This window comes from Microcaecilia unicolor, chromosome 6 (assembly GCF_901765095.1).
Source record: "Microcaecilia unicolor chromosome 6, aMicUni1.1, whole genome shotgun sequence".
Taxonomy (NCBI): Eukaryota; Metazoa; Chordata; class Amphibia; order Gymnophiona; family Siphonopidae; genus Microcaecilia; species Microcaecilia unicolor.
The window spans coordinates 122,243,726-122,266,793 of NC_044036.1; the positions used below are offsets into that span (position 1 = coordinate 122,243,726).

At 41.4% G+C, this 23,068-nt stretch overlaps 1 protein-coding gene across 5 annotated transcripts in view; it reads right to left on the minus strand.

The window, feature by feature from the left end:
* The window catches only part of TPR (translocated promoter region, nuclear basket protein), a 247,582-nt gene that overhangs the window by 58,870 nt on the left and 165,644 nt on the right, over positions 1–23,068 (minus strand). For all 5 annotated transcript variants that reach the window (XM_030205416.1, XM_030205413.1, XM_030205412.1 and 2 more), the window contains exons 28-33: positions 18,436–18,573; positions 16,414–16,545; positions 9,262–9,392; positions 8,809–9,019; positions 5,606–5,752; positions 2,857–3,055 (exon numbers count right to left, since the gene is read on the minus strand). In XM_030205416.1, coding sequence (XP_030061276.1) covers positions 2,857–3,055; positions 5,606–5,752; positions 8,809–9,019; positions 9,262–9,392; positions 16,414–16,545; positions 18,436–18,573 — 958 coding nt within the window. The remainder of the gene's footprint in view (positions 1–2,856; positions 3,056–5,605; positions 5,753–8,808; positions 9,020–9,261; positions 9,393–16,413; positions 16,546–18,435; positions 18,574–23,068) is intronic.

The window sequence follows — 23,068 nt, forward strand, 5'->3', positions numbered from 1 at the left end:
GGCACAGAGGGGTCTGGTCAAATTTCATGACTTACTAGACTTGGGGAAAATTAGACCCTTTGAGGAACTTCAAGAAACTTATGGACTTACACAGACAGACATATTTGCAAGTTAAACACTTTATTAGCAAGCAGGGCTGGTGGAGTTCTAATATAGAGAAGGCGGAAATATTTGAAGATATGTGGAGTTTTGTGAGCAAACGGGGGAGGGGCATAACTCTTCTTTATCGTCATTTCAGGGGGGAGGAATTCATCAAATTTCCTTACATGAAGGAGTGGGAGTGAGATTTAGGGAGTGAGCTAAGTATGGCTGAGTGGAAATTCATTTGCATGGAGGTGAATAAGGCATCTATATGTGTACTAATTAAAGAAAATGCATATAAGGTGCTAAGCAGATGGTACTACACACCAGACCGAGTGAAAAAGATGTACCCTGGTGCTAATGATCAGTGTTGGCGTTGTGAGAAAGCAGTGGGCACGTATTGGCATATCTGGTGGTCATATACTGTCCTGCAAACTTTTTGGTTAGAAGTTGCAAGCTCCCTCACTAAAGTACTGAAAGTCGATTTCCCCTGTGACCCTAAATGGTGCCTTCTGGGGGGCGGAAACAGAAGGGGTCTAAAATGGCAAAGACGTGTAAAACGCATATGCCTGGCAGAAGCGAAGTTAATTATAGCATTTCAATGGAAATCAAAAATTGGACTGACCAGACAGCAATGGGCAGCAAAAATTAAAATTGTGAATGAGATGGAAAAATTAACAGATCGTATGCAGAGGAGTGGGTTCATTTGGATAAAATACTGGGTGTAATACAAAGGTTGAATTAATAAGAATAGGGGAGGGGAAGGGAGATAGATAGGGAGGGAGAAGAAGGGGGGAAGGGGATAAATGGATTCAAGGTAGGGGGGAGGGAAGGCTGGGGGGGATAAAATTAGAGAGTGTGTATAAAGGAAAGAGCACTACGTACTTATAAATGTATGTATCTAAAGTGGTTGTCTCAAAAGCAATGTACCATGTGTTCAACATTATGAGGTGTAATCATTGTTAAACTCTCAATAAAAATTTTAAAGTTAAAAAAAAAAAAAGAATCACAACCTAATTGCTGAAACATTTGAACATTTTTTCATCCCTTCCATCCCAGATCCTTCTCCCTACCCCCACTTCTTTGCCTCATCATTCCTAATCCATGCTATCATTAACATTTCCAGCTGTGGAGGCCTGTGTTTTTATGGACTCCTACTTTACAATCAAGCACTCGCCCTCCGAACCGTTACACCTCTCTCCTCTTCCCCCCACAGAACCAACAAACCAGAGCAAACATTCTTAAGCTAGTCATTCATCTGATTATATCATGCTTTTCCTAATGTACCTTTCAACAAAATAAAAAAGTAATTAAAAGTTTTGCCCCTTATGTGGTGAAAACTAAGCTGCGAGTCTTTGACAGCAGAGACTGAATATCGTCCCCCTCCATATCAACATGAAATTTCTCTCTAAGGCGACAGCCTAGCATCTTGCTCTTCTATGATCACCTATTTATTTCTCTAGTGCCAAAACGGTGGTACACTAGATGTCAACCAATATTGAAATACATATATTTTTCCCCCAATACACAAGCTTTCATAACAATCACTTCTCTTTCGCTTGAACACCCAAAGCCACCACTTTTATCCATTAGTAATCCCAACTGAGACCTAAACAGTGTATAATCTGTGTCCAATGCCATGCCATTCTGGGGCAGTCCCATAACATGTGCATTAACATACCTTGGCTCATTTGACATTTTTTGACAAATTGCTGTGGGAAGTCTCTTTACTGAGGCCCTGTAAGCAGTTGTATTTTATATCATGTGAGCAGCTATATTTCCTGAACTTCCCAGGTACTGCCCAGGTAGTAAATAAATGTTTAGATAATTTTATAATTGATCCATATTTAGTTAGCTGTTATTGTTTAATGAGTTCACCTTTTTCTGTTCAAAGTACATAAGTATTGCCATACTGGGACAGACTGAAGGTCCATCAAGCCCAGCATCCTGTTTCCAACAGTGGCCAATCCAGGTCACAAGTACCTGGCAAGATCCCAAAAAAGTACAATAAGTTTTATGCTGCTTATCCTAGAAATAAGCAGTTGATTTTCTCCAAGTCCATTTTAATAATGGTCTATGGACTTTTCCTAGCAGTCGAGCCAGTCTGCAGGCCTCTCACCTAGGTCTGCCAGCTGGACAGGTAGCCGATCTACCATCTGCTGGAGACAGATACTGAGAAGCCTCTTGCAGGCTGGTGCCCTATATTTGATAGTCTTCATAGGCTTTTGTTTCATGTCTACATTTGCTAGTAGTGGGGTAAAATCTGGATTGGTCTGGTGGGACAAAAAAAAAAATTGGCCAAAATTGAGGAATCTCTCTCATGGGCATTGATTTCAGTTTTTCATCTCATGAAAATTGTACTAGTCTAGAACTAACCAATAATATGTATATTATCAGCATATTTTAGTGATCAGCGTTTCATAATTTTTTAAAGAAAGAAACATGTCAAGCAGAGAGAAACTAAATTCTAACACTGATCACTAAAACATGCTGATAATATACATGTTTATTTATTTATTGCATTTGTATCCCACATTTTCCCACCTATTGGTAGGTTCAACGTTATTGATTAGTTCTAGACTAGAGCAATTTTCATGAGATGAAAAACTGAAATCAGTGCCCATGAGAGAGATTCCATAATTGGTGGCCTATTTTTTTGGTCCCGCCAGGCAAAGAGTCTTGAATGGTGAATTGCAAAGAGAATTTTAATTTACTAACCAAGCTAAATTAATCCATAATTCAAATTTTTTTTTTAGTACGTCATCCTTCACTTACCAGACAGCTGTGCAAACCTCTGTTTGGCAGCCAGGAGTGTTTTCCTGGTTTTCTCTTCTTTTTCGGATATCTGCTGCCGGAGCTGCTCTTCCTGCATTGTTCTGTCTTGCATGTCTTGGCGGATGCGAGACAGCTCAGCCTGCAGCTGTGTTGTCTGTTCCTGCACACGTTTAGCTTCTGTTTCTCTCTCTTCTATGATCTACAAAGAGCAATCAGTCTTCAAAAGCTGAAGAGAGAAGTCAATCTAATTTATAGATTTGGTTGAACAAAGTTTTTTAAAAATGGCCATGCGCACACTTCAGAATCTTAGGGCCCTGTTTACAAAGGCGCACTTGCGTTCATTAGCGTGTGCTAACTGTGTAGGCGCCCACAATATTCCTATGGGCGCCTACACAGTTAGCATGCGCTAATGAATGTTAGTGCACCTTTGTAAACAGGGCCCTTAGCCATTACATGAAAGGCAAATCAGTTTAGTATTAATTCTTGCCTCTCTCTCTCATTTTCAGTTTGTGTTAGCACAACAGCCACTTTAGCAATTATTACTGTTATAAGTATAGACCAAAAATACTGGGGGTTAGAACAGCGGTATAAAGGAATGGAACTTGAGATAGCACTGAACATTACAGAGGGCCATGAAATGCACAACAGGGTCTCCTAATGTTTTTGCAGTGGGCTACAAGCTGTGCATTTCCCTAGGCCAAATCTGTCTTCACTGGGACTGGCACAGTTACAGACCTTTGCTAAACAGAAGGAAGTTAAAGTTATCTCCAGAGCTTGAATTTGTCCTTGAATATCAGAAGCATGCCAGAGAGATTAGGCTAGGTTAGGCTCAGTAAATAAAAATGACCCACTAGAAATAATCTCATTGTTAGAAATAGACTAGATATCTGCACAAGGGCTGGAAAGTTATTAAGCTTGAGTGAGTTTGCATATGCAGGATGGCCCAGTAGAGTAAATACTGAGATTATATTCATCTCAATCTCAGATCAATGTAGTGGTGTCACTGAATATGGACATAGCTAATCTACTGACTACTTACTATACATAGGATACTTAGAATCATGAATAGATAAGTAAATCTGATTTGTTTCTACATAATGATACGTGGAGGGGCATTTTCGATATGACATCTAAATTTGACTTTGGATGTTTTGCTCAAAGTGTCCAGAATACAAATAGCAAATATAGCCATTTTTGAAACAGCAAAATGTCTATCTTTTAAAAAAATTTTTAACTGGCCACTTGCTAATGTTTTTGTGCTCTGTGCGTATATTTTTTTGGTACTTTTTTTGAAAAAAAAAAAACACAAAACCAACAAAACAAAAACACAAACAAAAATAAACGGCAAAGTGAAAAACACACAAAATCAAACCATTGGGATGTAGGAGGAACCAGCATTCTTAGCAGACTGGCAACACAGACATCCCAGCAGAGCACCCTTAGGGGCACTGAAGTAGACTTCACCTAAAAGCTCCCAGGTACATATCTCACCTTTGCTCCCTTATATTGTATAGTGAGCCCTCCAAAAAACTAAGTACCCAACTGTACACCATTACAATAGCCCTTATGGGTGCAGGTGTCATCTACATGTGGATACAGTAGGTTTTTGGTGGGCTCATACTTTCCACCACAAGTGTAACATTTAGAGTGGATTATGGGCCTGGGTCCCCTTCTCCATAGTGCACTGCACTGACCACTAGGATACTCCAGGGACCTGCTTGCCACTCTAATAGGACTGGCTATAACATCTGAGGCGTTGATAGAGGCTGGTATGTACTGTTTCTTTTACATCTTGGGTGGGAGGGGTGTCATTCCTTTATTCCTCCAGTTGTCATCTGGTGATTTAGGGCACTTTTTTGTGGCTTAGTCGTTATGAAGCAAACAAAAAAGAAGCAGAAACTGGGCCTTCAGGATTGAGAAAAAATGCAGTCCTTTAATTTCACAAATACCCGACACGGGCCGTGTTTCGGCGTACAAACGCCTGCATCAGGGGTCTCAAAGAGAACTGAGAAGTGAAAGAACCAAGCTTGGTTCTTTCACTTCTCAGTTCTCTTTGAGACCCCTGATGCAGGCGTTTGTACGCCGAAACACGGCCCGTGTCGGGTATTTGTGAAATTAAAGGACTGCATTTTTTCTCAATCCTGAAGGCCCAGTTTCTGCTTCTTTTTTGTTTGCTTTGTTGTACTTGTATGCTGTTTTCCCTCTCTTTTGTGACTTAGTCGTTATGAAAACAGGTCAAGCTCAAAACATCTTAGTTTTTCTCCTGGATGTTTTTGTTTTGTTCCATTACGGCTGAAAAACATCCAGGTCTTGGGAACACCCAAATCTCACACTTAACACGCCCCTGACATGCCCACTTGAGATTTGGATTGCACTGCAGATGAACTGCATAGAAAAACATCTGGAAAATGGGTTTAGAAAATATTGATTTAGACATTTTGGTGAGAAAAACATCCAAATGCTGCTTTATGCCACTTTTTAGACAGTTCTCTCTTTCAAAAATGAGCCCCACTGTACAAAGAGGACATAAGCTTTTGATGTTGTTTGCATGGCTTTTCTGCCTCTTCTACTAGCTTCTTTATCTTCCTGCAAAACTATGCTGTAATTGACAAATTCCCAAAATAAAGGATATTTAATCTGACTAGATAGTTTTTTGAGGTCTGGCAGTGGAACTACAAAAATTCAGGTATTTCCCTCTTTAGAGATGGCACTGGGTATTAGGATAGACCAAAGACAAGGATTTTCTTACCCTCTGCAGATTTTCAACCTGACTCTCCAGTGCCACACCCTTCATTTCCGACTGGTTCAGAGACTCTTTCAACTCTTGAACTTCCTGCAGAGCTGCTTGTGTCTCTGGCTGCTCTTTGACAGCTGGAGCAGATGTTTCAGCAACTAGCTAAAGAAATGGAATCAAAGATTGGAAATGTATCAAGTGTATTATATTGCTACCTTTAGGGCATACACAAAATAAAATGAAGATACCTTCTCCAATATGAGAGATGATTAAATTACCTGTCCCAAAAATATTTGAAAGGAGACTAATGCGGCATGATTCTTAGATTTAAACCCCACTTTATTTAAACTGGCTATTAGAATTTGAATTCATTATGTACAATAAGTGGTGCATGCTATCTGTTCTACTACTGAAACATCTATTTCTAAACAAATCTCAGGGTCTGCTAGCAAGGAATGGTTTTCAAAAGCTTTATAAATATTTTTAAAGAAAAGTTTATGCAAACAGTTGCAAATACCATGGGACTTCGGACACATAAGAAATGTGGGGATCTTAATATTAGTGGGACCTTCTGGAGGTTTCAACAGTACCTTACTTATGGCTATTTACCCTTTTCAATAGTACTAAAGACCAGGGAATACTCCATGAAATTAACAGGCAATGGCAAAGCCAAGACCTGCCATTTTAGGTGGCCCACAGTTAACATGATAGTGCCCTTCCAACACCCTCTACCCTGTAGCACAGTATATCCACTGTCCTTACCTTATAGATATATATAATATAGGTAGAGGAACAGAGGGAGGGATGCTCTGACTTACATTGCTGCAGTCAAAACAAACAAAATCCCACGAGGACCTCGATTTATTTTAGGATGAGGCATGGGACCGAGACACACTATAGGCTTCTGGGCTGGGTCCTAGTTCTGGGCAGGTCACTGCATATGGTAGAGTGTGGAGGAGGCCAGAGCAGAGACTTTACTAGTAACCCTGCGCAGGCCTTACAGCAGCAATGCTGGGCAGCAGCGACTGATTTTCTGAGGCTAGGCAGATCAGGAAACAGCTGTGCACACAAGACCTATATAATCTAAACTGTGATTGATTGATTGGAGGTCCACCAGGAAATAGCTAATTATGCCCCACTCATGTGCTCCATCCCCTCCAAGGCACCAGGAATGGGAGAGGGTGGCTCCTCTTCATATCCAGTGGCGTTTCTAGGGTGGCTGACACCTGGGGCGGATCGCCGATGCCCCCCCCCCCCCCCCGGTGAAATTACACATCCCCCCCGGGTGCATCTTTACCTGCTTGGGGGGGGGGGGGGGGGTGCCGCGCGCCTGTCGGCTTCGCTCGTTCCATGCTCCCTCTGCGAGCATGGAACGAGCGGCGCTGACAGGCGCGTGGCACCCCCCAGTGGCGTGCACCCGGGGCAGACCGCACCCACCGACCCCCTAGGAACGCCACTGCTCATATCTACAATCAGGGAGTGAGTGGGTACTTATGAGTTAAAAGTAATTCTCTGCATCTACAAAAATCCAACCTTCACCAAGAACAGGTACAGAACTATGACATTTCTCCATGGAAGCCACCATACAAAAATTATTCTGATTCTCAAGGTATGGTCCTGGTCTCTCTTTACCACTTCCTCTTGCTAGTTTTCTCCTAAGTCTTTTTCCAGGTAGGCTTGGAAAAGCCATCACTTATTAGGATCTGGGTATGAATAAGGATTGGATCTACGCCTTAGAATCATGCCGGGTACTTCAGATCAAGATTGGCTAGTTTCAGAGACAGAATACTGGTCATGAGGAACCTTTGGCCTAGCCCAGTATGGCACAGTTTGTTCTTATGAAAGTGAATCAAGGCTCTCTTGATATAAATAGTGACTTAGCTTGAATCCTGCTGGTTGTCAGTAGCAAGGGAGAATAGTTTAACAGAGACTAAGTTGGCCAAATCTGATCAATTTCCTCAACTGGCTAGCCCCAGAATTGGGGCTGGTGCTGCATGCAGTACACTTGCATTTCAGCAAAGCTTTTGATCTTGTCCTGCTTTGGAGGTTTGTAAATAAACTGAGCAATTTAAGAATGGGATAGAGTGCTGGAGTGGATGAGAATCTGATTGAAGGATGGATGGCAGAGTGGTTGTAAATAGATTTCATCATGAAGAAAAAAAAATTGGCGTGTGTTTCAAGGAGCAGTCCTAAGAGATTCTGTTCAATTATACTAAGATCTGCAACATAGTGGACACATGAGAGAGTAAATGGAATGAAAAGAGATCCAAGACAGCACAAGGCAAGTTTAGCTGTTTAGGAGTTGAATTTCAGTAATAATAAAAAAAAATGTATAACTGGGCATTTGAGGTGCAGAAATCTGAAAGCGCAATACTCAGTGGGCAGACATATAGATGTCTAATGGAAAGAGACCTAGTGGGGAATATATCAGATGATTCCAAAGTAGCAAAATAGTACTACACTGTGATGGCAAGAGCTGGATGGGGATCCTAGTACACATAGGCGAAGACCAACTTGTAGGAAAAACCAAAACCAAAAAAGAAACAATAATGCTCCTATCTAGGATCATTTTGAGTGCTCACCTGGAGTACCATGTCCAGTTCTGGAGGCCATACCGCTGAAAGGATTGAGAATGGAAACACAAGTGCTGAGAAAGGTTGGCAGTAACAGCTACAGCCCAGAAAGGTCATAAGGACCTAGAAAGCTGGATGTTTGGGCAACAGTCATGCCAGTGCTGGTGGCTGTTTGGATTATCATGTAGCTATGTGTTTAGATTGTTTGGGGGGGGGGGAGCTGTGTAAATAGGGAATACTATATAATCAACTACCCAGGAGGGTACAATAATACAGTGGAGGAGAGAACAAAAAAGGCCTTACATAAGGAGCGATATCCTACAGACAATCATACTCAATGTCTGGCAATTAGAATATATTCTTAATAGGCATAGCTGAGTGGATAGTTGATCTTTTTGCACCATCCTCTAACTCTACAGACTATATTCAAAATAAATGAAATACAAGTAATCTGTGTAGGTTTTTAGTCAGTACTTTGTCTTACAAATGCATTTGGATAACTAATTTAAACTCTTGAGTGTCATGCTTGTGCATTTTGTTATATAAATTGCTACCCAAAGGATTAATGGAATAACTGAATCAAACATAAGTTACAAAAAAACAAAAAAAAACAAACCCAAAACCTTCTTGACACCCTGCAGGCACCTTATCATGCTGCATCTTCAGATCTTCATACTGAGTCTTGTACCGGCGCCCAATCTTCTTGACCTGAGTGATGGTTTTTAGTTTTTCTTGGATGTCTACTGTTTTAGCTTCCAGCTCCTTTTGCAGGTTTTCCTTTTCTGTCTTCACTCGGGCTAGTTCCTCTCTCACATTGTGTAGCTGATTCTGGTTCGTAGTTACGGATGCATTTGACCTAAATCACAAATAAAACACAAATAAATAAATAGACAAAACCAACCAAAAGCCAGTCTTTCTGAAACAGCAAACACACTCAGGATTCCCACAAATGAAAATTTTCAAAATAGCCAAAAGACTAGAGGCATAGATCATAATTTTGCAGACCATAAGCAAAAAATCTCATAGAACTGAATTCATACATTTTAAAACTATTTTAGTAAATTTAAGTTTTAGATACCAGAATAAAAATCCCCATACCTTGCTATTTCTGCCTTGAGTCGGCCTGTTTCTTCTGTCATCTGCTGTATGCGTTTTATATTCGTCTCCTTCTCTGAAAGGAGTTTGCGGTACTCGTCAAGGTCTGTATCCTTTTGCTGGTTCAGGAGGTGCTGTAAAAGAAAGCTTAAATTTACCACACAGCAGCTCTGCTGTTTTTAACATGGCAGGCCACACACAGGATCTTATGAGGCATATTAATAATGGTAGCTATTTAGAGCAGGTTAGTTTGATGATAGCTATCCAACCAGCAGCAGCTGGCTTTATCTGGAATGCAAGTACAATAAGAAGAAATTAGATCTTACCTGATAATTTTCTTTACATTTGTCCAACTATTCTGGAACATGAAGGATAGTTGAGTCCATCAACCAGCAGGTGGAAATAGAGAACTGAAAACTGAGCTGACATATATCTCTCTTGGCATCCAGTTCAGCTCATCAGTATTCACGTAGACAAGCAGTAGCAATAATACACAGAATATACACAACAACCTTACACAACTCGTTAACCTAACACTAACCAGACAAGCAAACACGTGTGACCTCTGTCATCTCTGGACAACTTGTAAAGAACAAGAGATACGTAGGAAGCACCATGCAAAGGTTGACAGTCATTATTTGACCCATTACTTTGCACAGAGTAAACATCTCAGAAACCTCAGGCAGGCCTCTGGAATAGTGGGAAGGACTAATGGAAAGAAAATTATCTGGCAAGACCTAATTTTTCCTTTCATTATGCAGCTTCCCACTATTCCAGAACCTGTGGGATTGTTTTAAAAGCAATACCTAGTGTGGATAGGATTCTGGTACTGACACCTTGAGAAACGAAGACCCCAAACTGGCTTCGGATTGCAATGCCCACCTTGTAGTATTTGGCAAAAGTATACAGAGTTGACCATGTCGCCGCCTTGCAGATATCTGCTGCAGAAAGTAAGGTAGTCTCTGCCCAGGATGTCACTGTACACCTTGTAGAATAAGCCCCCAAGGCCTGAGGACCCATGGACCAAAGAGGGAAGACATACAGTAAATGTGTCTCTAGCCAGGGCCCTTGTAGGCTTTGGTCCCCATCGAGCCTGGTTCTTTCCAACAGATGAAGAACTTGGGCACTCTAGCATTCCACTTCAACGCAATAAAGTCCCAAAGTGGAGAACCTATTGGTCCACTATCAGCTGAAAACCTTGGCTAGATAATTTCCATTCTCCTGGTCCAAGGAGTGCCTGCTGAGAAAGTTCACCTCCACATTCAAGGACCCAGTGATGTGAGCTGCTGACTAGCAGAGATTATTCTCCACCCAACTCATGAGGGAGACCGCTTCCATCGCCATTGGACAGCTGTGGGATCTGCCTTGCTTGCTGATATACACATAGAGAAGACTCGGACCTTGGTCCCTGTCAGAAAGGGAGCAAAGTCGCGTAAAGCATTCCTCACTGTCCTGAGCTCCAAGTGATTTACCGACCAGAGATTCCTGTTCCATCCAGGTGCCCTGTGCCAGATAGAACTTGTAATGAGCTCCGCAACCCAACTTGCTGGCATTTGTTGTCTTCACCCCCCATTGTGCTATCGGAAAGGGAGCTCCGACATTCAAAATCCTGGGCGACAACCACCACTGTATAAGCCATCTGGCAACCAGTGTCCAAGGAAGATGAAGGACGTACTTCTGTGTCACCGGAGACCAGCGGCTGAAAAGAGACTCCTGTACTGGCTGCATATGAGCCCTTGTCCATCATCGCTGTCATTGACCCAGAACCTGGACACAGTCCGAGACCCAGGGGCTGCCTTGACTAAGGAGACAACAAGTCTGTTGAACCAGCTTCCTGACCTTCTGCTTTCCATGAGGAAGATCCTCTCCCTTGCTGTGTCAAATAGAATGTCCAGATACTCCAGCGTCTGTGACGGGGTTAGTCTGCTCTTCTCAAAATTCATCACCCAGCCCAACAACTGCAGAAGACAGGCAACTTTGTCCATCGTTGCAACACGATATCTGATTGGGACAACGCACGAATGAGCCAGTCACTGAGATATGGGTGAGCTTTGATTTCCTGGCGCCTAAGGAAGACCACCGCTGCCACCACCACCATAACCCTTGGGTAAACGTTCTTGGTGCCATGGCAAGAGAGAAGGGCACAGCCGTGAACTGGAAGTGATAGCTCAGCATCACAAAATGTAGAAACCTCTGATGCAGCAGCCATATGGGTATATGCACTTGTCTTCTTGAGATCGAGTGTGGTGAAATATTCTCCCACTTGAACTGAGGCTATGACTGCTCTTAGTGTTTCCATGCAAAAATGGGACACTGGGAGGAAGTGGTTTAGACCATTGAGATCTAAGACTGGATGAAAGGTGCCTTCCTTCTTTGGGACAATGAAGTAGATAGAGTACCAACTTTGAAAGTATCTGTTCAGCCTAGGGATCTGGAACAATGGTGCCTGAACCTCGACCATCTTGATAAGGAGACCTCAAGAAGAGAGAAGCAACTTAGCGGAGGAACTCCAACTTATAACCTTTTGTAAGACTAGCCAGAACCCACTGGTCTAACGTTATTGGCCCACATCCCTCGAAATTCTGAAAAACTTCCTCCTACTGGAGGAAGAGAACAATGGACTGGCCTCCCATCATTGCGAAGCTCAGCAGGCATTGGGAGCTCTAGCTGAGGATGACTTCCAGTCTGCACGAAATGGACTGGTGTGGTTGAAAGTGGGACTTCTGACCATATTGCTGGTGACCAGGCCGGTACTGCCTGCTGTCTCGCAATTGAGATTGAGAGCCCCATGAAGGCAGTCAACCAGAGGCTTTCGGCTTATCCTATGGCAACCGCTGTGGCTTAGTCTCCCTCAGTTCCTTCACCAAGTTACTGAGATTGTCTCCAAATAGCACTTGCTCTGAAATGGAAGTTTAAGTTAGATGTGACTGACACTGCATCTGCTGCCCAATGCTGCAACCAGAGTTGCCAACGTGCCATAACAGCCAAAGACATACTGCGGGCTGTAATATCATAGTGTCAAGAAACACCTAGCACCCACATGGGGTTAAACCCTGTGGCCACCTGCAGGGTCTGTCCCCAGCACTGCTCAGGCCCGCCTGTACCTGGGTATGTGCACCCTCCTCTCACCGACTGAGTCCTGCTTGCCTCTGGGCAAGTCTCCCACCCTCAAGTTATTCCAAAGTGATTTCTAGGACACTGGGGTCACACTGGGGTCCCACAGTTCCTAGAAAGAACTCACATACCTAAAACACAAACCACCAGTATTCTTAGTCAGTCCAAGACATCAGAGCTAATAAACTAATGAGTTTATTATCACACAAATAGAACAGTGGACGATATAAAATAGGTGGAAAAACAAAAAGCAATAACAGGTAAATGAATAAGGATTAAAAATATCTAAACATTATTGTCACTACCTGGGGAGTTTCAGGAAATTAACTGCTCAAAGGTTTTGAGCAGGGCCTCTGGGAAGAAATGTTTACCTTCTGCATTCCCTATTTGAGACTGGGGAAAATTCAGTACCTCCTGGCTGGATTTGAACTCCAGGGCCAATCAGAGCACCAACTTTGAAAGTATCTGGTCAATGGCACCGTAGACTACCTTTCCACAGGGCTTAAACTGAAAAGAAAGCAGTTTTTTCTACAACAACTTTAAAACACAGAACACACACCACCTGCTGGCCAAACAAGAGAAATACACTGCATGAAATTATTACAATTCACAGGCTTGAAAATCTCCCCGTTTCACCACAAATAGTATCCGCCAAATAGGCCAACCCCACTTCCAGCTTGGCATTATGGCACCTGTCTTGTGTTGCAGACTGCTGATGCCACTTCAGGCACGCTGTAGCCACAAACAAGCTGCACACTGTCGTTTGAAGGTCCAAAGAAGCCACTTCAAAGGCATGTTTCAGTGAGCCTTCTAAGCTTCCTATCCTGTGGGTCATTTAAGGCAATGTCCCCTTCCAATGGCAAGGTGGTCTTCTTGGTCACCACTTTAACAAGGGAGTCCACCTTGGGAAGATGCAATTTCTCTTTCTCCTCTGGAAATAATGGGTAGAGGCAAGACATGGCTCTTCCCACTATCAGCCCCACATCGGGTAAGATCCATTCTCCTTTAATCAGGTCTTGAATGTGTGGAAGCATCGACAAGGCCTTAGAAGGACCTCTGTCCACTGGGGATCGATGAAGATGGAACTCCTGATACCAAAGCAGACAGTTCCCTCAATGAAAAACACTGCCAATATCTCAGAAATAAGAGTACTGAGCTACTTTTTATGAAACAATCTGAGTACTTTCAGGTCATCTCCCTCCTCTAATGGTTCTTTCAATGGTGGCTCCTCTGAATAGGCCAAGGCCACATCAGATAAGGAGGAAGAAGCAGAGACAGACCTCCAAGAGTGAACAAATGAGACCAAACAAAATATCTTAGGAGCTAGAGGGGTGAGAAATTGAAGCACCTTGCAGCAACTCTGACTAAACTCCAGAGACAAAAAAAAAAAGATCCCGATTCAAATGAATGCTCTGTTGGGCCCTGAGGTTGTAAAATGGACAGCTGTGCTCTGTGCATGATCAGACAGAGGTTGTTCATCACTGCAAGTCTGTCCCAACAAAATGACACCCGTTCTCGTACTCTCCTGCGTCACACAGTGCACTGGCCCTAAGTCCCCAGCATATTTGGACGCGGCACCAAATTTGAAGACATGCTGCCACCAATTGTTTCCCCCCATGTCCTGCAGGATTCCCGCTTGCATGCACTGCAATGCTCTGACACCAGCCAGTGGGTCCCACAGCAGGAAAACCATTTAACTGTATCCGCAGGCATCGCCATTCACTGCAAACAGCCCCAGAGCAGAACAATATGGTTCCTAGAAGTGAGTCAGGATCCTTCCCCTGCACCAAGTAGAATTTGTAGCCTTCCAAGTGCTTCCGAATCAAACTTTAGTTTGACTTACTGTTGCTGGCTTCTCCCCCAAGCTCAATTTCCACAATTCTTAACCCAGATTAGAAAGAATCAGGACTGTCCCAAGCACTCCAGTAAACCTCTTTCTTTCTCCTTTTATACAAATTTATTTAAAGGTTGTTCTGCTGGAAAAGGAGAGCTCCACAGGAATCAGAGGACAGGTGAAGGGAGGGAAGAAGTAAATTCGTAAGGCACCAGAGACAGGGATGTGAAGACCTCCAGATATGACTCTGCAGACTCAAGCCACCCACAAAGCTCAACTGGGGAACAGAAGCAAATCATTCAACCGGGAGCTGAAAAATGTGTCTATACACCTGATGGAGATAAAAAGTACTGAGTAGCTGAACTGGATGCCAAGAAAGATTTGTTTCAGCTCAGATTTCAGCTCTCTATCTCCAGATGATTAATGGACACAACTATCCCACAGGTTCTAGAATAGTGGGAAGCTACATAATGGAATTACAGAAGTCCTATCAAAACACAGGTGCTCACATTATAGAGAATCTGGCAGATTACACACAAGACCACCGAAGGCAAGATATTTGTCAATGACCAGTACAGTTGGCTGTTTAGACTAGTATAGTGCTTTGTGGGTGCTGAAGGGAACTAAGTAAGGTCATTTATGCTCTTTCATCCAACTGGAATACAAAGGAGGAAGATAAAATAAAAAAAATAAAACAAAAAACCCAGACCACTGTAATGGCTAAGAAAATCTAGATGGCAACTCTACATAGACAGCAGCTGGCATGTATCTCTATCAGTGCAGACAGGATAACTGGGATATCTTTTTGCTGTCATCTACTATGCATATCATACCATTTTCATTATTTGATACTAGCTATGGGAGAAGAGACAGATAGCCAATGCTTCAAATCCTGTGCATGAACAGGATGCCTGTAATTAATTTGATGTCCAGCTTTCATATCACACTAGTCTAGCAACAGAACTCTGGGGAAAGCTCTTGCTGCTGCCTAACCACTTGGATTCCATGGTTTATCATCAAACACTGGCCTTCCTCATAGACTGTGTTACATTAAGGTAACAAAACACAACCTATTACAACACTGAAGAACACAAAGCTTAATGATGATGTCACTGTACCTCTCCAGCCTTATGGTATGTAGTTAAGTGTTACACTCTTGGGCTGATCGCTACCATGTGGTAGCAGTCAGTGAAAAAGTAGCTGGTATAAGAAAAACACATTTTCAACCATGCAGGGCAATCTGCAACACCTTCTTACCAATTTAATGCTGTTCTGTGCTCACTCACTTCTAGCACCCACCTGCAGCTAATCCTGTAGCCACTTAGAGGATCTGTCCCCAGCATTGCTCAGGCCCACCTAAAACTGTGCTCTATACTGACACCATCCTCCCACCGACTGGGTCCTGCCACTTGCCTCTGGCGAGTCTCACAATCTCAAATTCTCCGGTGATTTCTAGGACACTGAGGCCATACTCCCAGGGGTCCCACAGTTCCTAGAACGCACCACCCACAGACCTAAACCACCAGGATTCTTAGTCAGTCCAGGACAACAGACCTAATATACTAACAGGTTTATTATCAAAGTGGAACAGTGAACAAAGAAAAAATAAAGGTGAAATCAGAAAGCAACAACAGGTAACTGAATAAGGATCAATATTACAGCTATCTAAACACTTTGTCACTACCCGGGGAGTTTCAGTGATTAACTGCTCACAGGTCTGAACACTGTCACTGCATTCTCTCTGAGACTGGGGAAAATCCAGCATTTCCTGTCTAGATTTGAATTCCAGGGCCAACCAGAGCCCAGAGAACCAACTTTGAAAGTATCTAATGGCACTGCAGGTTGCCTTCCCACAGGGCTTAAACTGAAAACAGTCTTTTCTGCAACAGCTTCAAAACAGAAAAGATGCACTACCTGCTGGCCAAACAAGAGAAATACACTGTATGAAAAGATTAATACAGTTCACAGGCTTGAAACTTCCCCATTTTGCCACAATAACACACTTGATTTACTAGTAAAACCTGCGTAATAGATAGTGGCTTTCTAACAGTAGCTCTCATCTGGGTACAAACACACTTAATTGATGTATGAGTTTAGAAGACATTCTACGAGGGTTATCCATTAAGCACTTTCTATATTTGGGGCAGGCTGGCGAACATTAAATTTATTCATTCTAAAAGGCAATTCAGAGATCTGTTTCCAATGACCTGGATTCGGGCCTTCAAGCGCTTTATATCCTCCTCTAGAAGCCTCTTCTCTGCTTGTAGCATGCCACTCTTCTCACTTAACTCAGTGTTTGATTCCTGCAAGGGCAGGATATCTGTCTCCAGCTTCCGCACCTGCAAAAAACATCCAACAGATAAGACATGGAAGGGAAGAGCAAAGCCCGGCAAGAAATAAACACTTCACTACAATAGTTTAAAATGGTACACAGACTGGTGGTCAGCTAACTATGCTGAAGTCTATAGTATGTTGAATAAATGAGTTGTTACCCTGTGTGTTGCCCACTTGAGCTAAAGACGAATGCTTATCATGACAGCATGTGCATTTTCACAGGGAGTTAGCTCCAATTATTATGAACAGATTAGATTAAAAAATAAGCTTTCATCACCTTATGTTGTTTTGAATTTAGAACATCCAAAAGAATTGTCCTCTTAGATATCAAATTCTGAGAGGACGCAAGAAAATTTGATATATCCAGACTATCGGAGAATTCAATGTATACATTTGCCCCTTCCTGGTTTTCTTCATCCTTTGGCAAATAGTAAATCTACTGATATAGATTCAAAAGTAATTTCAAAATACTTTTAAGACGCATTTTAAATAATTCCAAAGGGGATAGGCAGGATGTAACTGGGAAATTCAAAATTCTCAAGTTTCTTTGCCTTGGACATGTTTTTCATTACCTCCAGTTGAAGATGCATAGTAAAACTATCTTTAACAGTAGAAGAAATAGCAGATTGAATAGCAAGCACCTGAGAGTCCATTCTATTCAAGTGTTGTTCCAATTTTACCAATCTAGACTCATGATCTGAAAGCTTAGCAACTGAGTCCTCGGTAAATTTGGAAAGTTGCACCAAAATTACTCTGCAAAGTCTTATCAATCCTTACCACCACAGACCAAACATCTTTCAATGAAATATCCTTATAACTGGTACATGAGGCTACATTTCCTTGAATATCTTGTGACTCAGTCATTGCTGTGGAAACTTAACTGGAGTAAGATCAGCAATCAAACTCTTAACAGAAAAAATGGAAGGAGCACCCACTTGAGTATTCTGCTCCGTGGGTGAACCAATTGCCTCGATAGCAGAGGAACCATACTGTAGCAGGTTGGGGGGGTGGGGGGTTCGATCACCTGATGACAAAGATGCCACAGGGGAGATGTTGCTACCCACTGTTCCTGAAGTAGGCAGATTTTCCATCGTGCGAAAATGCTGGTCTGTAGGCCCTTGACCAAAATTGGCTTTACAGCACTGGTTTTTCCTGCTTTCTGTTTCCCCATCAGGACAGCAAAATCTCCTGTTCCTCGCTAATCAGTTGCTTTAAAGGGGCGGGACCTGCCCCTTTGGGCATTCGGCCTGGCTGGGAAGATAAGGAGAACTGAAAGTTCTCCCACTCCTGCCATTTTGTGGTAAACCTGTTATGTTTTCTGATATGGCAAAACCAAAACGATTATAAGGTAAGCCTTCCCACAGTTAAGGCCTAAAGCTTTGGCTATAGGGATGACTTTTTCCTAAAGTTTCATTGTAAGTGTTTAATTACTTATGTTTCTGACTCTTAGATTTTTCTTGATCCTAGACGTTTAGAGAATTTGATAGATAAGTCTTTGCTAGATTCTGCTAATGTGGATAATAGTAAGGCAGAAGAGACTGTCAAATAGAATAGGGTTCTAAAGGTATAATTTTCTACTTGCTTTCTAGTTTTTGATGCTTGTTTGATCTTTCCTTTTTCTCCATTGAATCTCCATGATGTGGGCTGTAATTTTTTCATTGTTTCCTTGATTTATGTATGAAATTTTGTATTTTTTCTTTATAGTGAACTTAATTTGCAAAATAAAATCAGATTAGAATAGAAACTGGAATAAGTAAGATTTTTATTACTTAAGCGATGCAAGACCAGAGAACTGACTCTGAGCATAAATGCCACTTTTCAAAAGAAGGCATTCTATATTCCTACCCCCCCCTTTTTATTTTTAAATTAGTAGCAATACAAGACTTTATACAAACCTTTGCCTGCATCTGCTGCAGCTCCTGCTCCAACCTCTCCCTCTCTTCTCTCAACATCTTATTGGTCTCTACAAGCACATTCATTGTTTCTGTCTTCTTTAATAGCTCCTCATGCTGGACCATCATTTTTGCTGTTACCTTGGGAGAGAAAAAAAAAAGTCCATCAGCGATCAAATGGATTTTCATTCACTTCTTGTAGTAAAACTTTTCTGCTATTGGAAAATCTAGCACATTAGATAGTTATCCACCAACCATTAACACATAATCTGAAATATTTGCCAAAGTATACAGCGATCTCTTCTAATATCAGCAGTTTTAACAGCACAGTTTATTCCATCTATGCAGACAACAAAATACTCAATATGTAACTGACATGAAATCTGCATGTAAACTAGCTAATTACCTATACCAAAAAGTTTACAATGAGCATTCAGAGGATTTTCCAGACCTTAAAACAATGCTTCCCAACCCAGTCCTGCAGGTATACCTTACTGTTTTCTATATCCATAAAAAATAGGTAGGAGATATATGCGTATATTGGAAACCCGGCATATGCAAACTTATCTTACACATGCTCATTGTAGGCAACTGGAAAAATCAGACTGGCTAGGTATGCTTCCAGCTCAGTGTTGGGAAACAATGCCCTATACCAGTGCTGTTCAACTGTAGTACACCAAGGCTCCAACTTGGCTGGAATTTAGGATGCCCACAATTAATATTTAGCACATATATTTATCTATACGTAGTCAGAGTATCAGGTTAATTTGCATAATTAATTTACATTGGAAACCAGACCTGATTACAACATTCAAAAGTTAATTAGTGAATAACCTCACTGGAATGTGTTTTTCCCATTACTACTAATAGAGACGACTAGGAATAATGGGATCAAAAACTATAACCCTCAACCACTTTAGTTGGAGGGTAACCTGCAAGCATCAGTTTGTAAAATTGACAGTATATTGCCTAGTGATTCAACTTCATTCCCTGAAGGTATTCATCATTTCTTTGAGTTGGGTTTTAAGATTACTGTAATTTGTTTAAATGCAAGAACTGCCTTACTGGGTCAGACCAAAGGTCCATGTAGCTTGGTACCCTGCACCTAACACTGGCCAAGCCAGATTAGAAGTACCTAGCAGAATACTAAAACATAGCAAGATTCCATGCTACTTACCCCCCCCCCCCCCCCCCCCCCAGGGATAAGCAGTGGATTTCCATAGGACTACCTTAACAGTTTAGTGACTTTTCCTCAAGGAACTTGCCCAAACCTTTTTAAATTCAGCTACATTAAATGCTTTTATCATATCTTCCAGCAACAAGTTCAGAACTTAACTATCATGAGAAAGTATTTTCTCCTATTTGCTTTAAATGTATTGAGTAACTTCATGGGCATGCCTGTTACTAATTTACGTTTAACCATTCCACGCCGCTCAGGATTCTACAGACCTCTATCAAACCTCCCTCAGTCGTCTCCCCAAGTTGAAGAGCTTCATTCCATCTCTTTAATCATTTTATTTGTCCTTCTCTGCACCTTTTTAAAATTCTGCTATGTCTTCTTTGAGACACGGCGACCAGAACTGCAGACAATTCTAAAGGTGAGGTTGCACCATGGAACAATACAAAGGCATTATGACATTGTTTTATTCTCCATTCCTGCCCTAATAATGCCTAACACTGTTTGCTTTTTTGGCTGTCACTGCACACAGCTTGGCCTGATGCCGTGGCTTTCTTGAACATAATTTGAATGGTGACCAATGTCCCCTCTAAGCATAGCGGGTGAGCGATTGCTCATACATTTTAGAAGCGTCACTCAAAGATTTTAAATGGTTGTTCACAAAAATACCGATCTGATTTTCAAACAAAATCAAACTATAAAAATTAAATAAAAATTAAACTAAATCAATTACTGACCCAATTTAAATGAGTTTCAAATTAAATTGCGCTATATGAAACTGTCTATGCTGTTGTTTCTTTGTCAGTTCCGGTCTTGTGAAATGCACTGCTAATACTGGCGTTCAAAAATTGTTGGCTTTTAAAACTAATTGCTCACACGAAAAAACATTTGCACGCACCAGGCCACTCCTTAGAGGGAACATTGATGGTGATGCAAATTCTGTTTTACAGCATATAGAAGTGTCCTTGGAAGGGGTAGATATTAGATATAAAGAACTCCATTTCAGATAGAAAGTGAAAGTAGTAAACACACTTCAAATGTTATTCTCCATTCTGAGTATTCTTCAGCCTCCTCAAGTCAACATTTAAATAGAATGCTATATATATAAATTCTTGTTCAGAAATAAGTCACTCTCAATTGATTTATGTTACTATTATTTTGAATGTTCTAGATAAATTTACAATTATTGAAACATGGATGTTATCTTATTCGATTACTATTAATGAATTGTGTTGACTAGGACATTTTTTTATTCATCAAATAACCAGATTTGAGCACGAAATCTTGCACTACATTTTCAAGTGATTTATCACAGGCAATGTCTCGGATATTTGTGCTGTTTATTTCCCACTGCAGTGTGTGACTACTGGCCTTCCATTATTTGTAGTTACTGGCTCTAGATCATGATTTTTCAAATCTTGTCATCATGGTTGGTTTTAGTAAAAATTATGAGTTGCTCTCTTCATCCAATGCCTTTGGTTTTAGTCAATGTCAGCACTTGCTTTTTTGCAAATGATTCATGCAGCTACTCACTGTAAAGACACTAGATTCACCATTCAGACCAGCTATCAATGCATTTGCATCCCACATTTTCCCACCTATTGGTAGGTTCAATGTGGCTTACATGATTCATTGGTAAATTGGTTATAGAATGTATTGAACAAGATTACAATTTCTGTAGTAAATTCTTTGTATTTTGTATTGAAGTTAGAAAGAGATTATCACGTGCCATGATAGTGATTGATTAGTGGATTTAATTTAGTGTTGGAAGGTGCATTAAGTATCCAGAGTACCTGAATGTAACTCACCTTGAGCTACTATTGAAAAAGGTGTGAGCAAAATCTAAATAAATAAATAAATTTGGGTTGAACGATGGAAGCTTGTGCCCTTTCTGTTCATTATCATATTTATCAATGAAGCAGTTCAGTAAACTGGATGGTGAATTAGTTTCAGTGGGGATGAACTTCTTGAAAAGGTGGGCCTTCAGATGTTTTCGGAAGATTAGATAATTGTCTGAGTTTTAGGTCTTTTGGTAGTGTATTTCAAATTTTGGTGCAGATATAGGAGATAAGCTGATTTGTATTTAAAGCCTTTACATGTTGGGAAGTGGAGGGTTAGGTAAGATCTTATTTATTTGTATTCCGGATTGGTAGGTCTATTAGATTGATCATTTAGCCCGGTGAGAGGCAGAAAATTATTTTGTACAATTGAGAGCAGATCTTGAAGGCTATGTGATCCTTGATCGGTAGCCAGTATAGTTTTTGAAGAAGGGATTGGCGCTTTCAAATCAGGATTTTACAAAAAGGAGTCTAGCTGCTGTGTTTTGTTTTCATAATATAGTTAGGACATGTATTTAGTGAGCAGTAAGCTGAGGGGAACTTTTAAATCGCTTGGGCTCTCACTGGAAAGGTGGGTGAAGTTTGGCCAGGTCTGGTCTGCTGGCGTTTCTCCTGGGTGTGGATCTAGTTCATCTAAGAAGGTTTCCAGGTTGGTGTTCTCTTGAGGTAGATTTCTATTAAATTGATAATTTTTTTCCTCAAAATATTTGGCTAGTTTGTCTGCAGGTGGGAGATCTTCGTTCATTGTCTAGTAGATTGTTCACTAATTTGTTTAGTTTCTTCGAGTCCTTATAATCGGAACCTATTTGTTCTTTATAGAATTTTCTTTTGGCTTGCCTTATTTTGTGTTTATACCTACTTAAAATCACTGGCAGCCACTAATAATCCTACCAACTATTATTCATTTTGAAATTTTCTTATTGCTAAAATTATTGAAAAGGTTGTTACTGGCAATTAAAAGACTTCTTATAGAAACATGCATTATGAGATCTGATGCAACATGGTTTCAGAGCTGAGAGTCTGGAAGGTTTCTTTGCTTGATTCTCTTCTACCATGTTTAGAATCAAAAGGCATGACTGTTTATACTAATCCTTTATTCACCCCCAGCTTCAACTGCATTGGTACAATATCAGGTGCCTGTGAAATCTGAAATTTATTTGGGATCGCAACTGGATTCCAGTCTGTCTCTCCACTCGCATATTGACAACGTGATCATCATAGTGATGGTCCTTGAACTCCAGATGGTAATCCTTTGAGGACTTTTCTTGAAGCTTCGGATTTTAGACTGGCAGTAATGACTTTTACCCTACCTTGATGTAATATAGTGTATATTAGAGATCTGCATGGGAATTGGGATTTCGGGAATCCTGCGGGATACCAGTAGGTATAGAAGTTGCCATGGGATTCTTGCAGGGATAGAAGTTGCCGTGGTTTTCCCACGGGGATGCAAGAATGTGCTGTGGGATTTCCACAAGAGTATAGGCAAAATCTCTGGTGACTCCAGAATGAGGCTTGGAAAGCATTGAGAGAGGCAACTGGAGCACCTGAATGAGGCTCGGAACATATGGACTCAGGCAGCTGGGGCGCCAGAATTAGGCTTGGAATGCTCAGAGACGCAGCT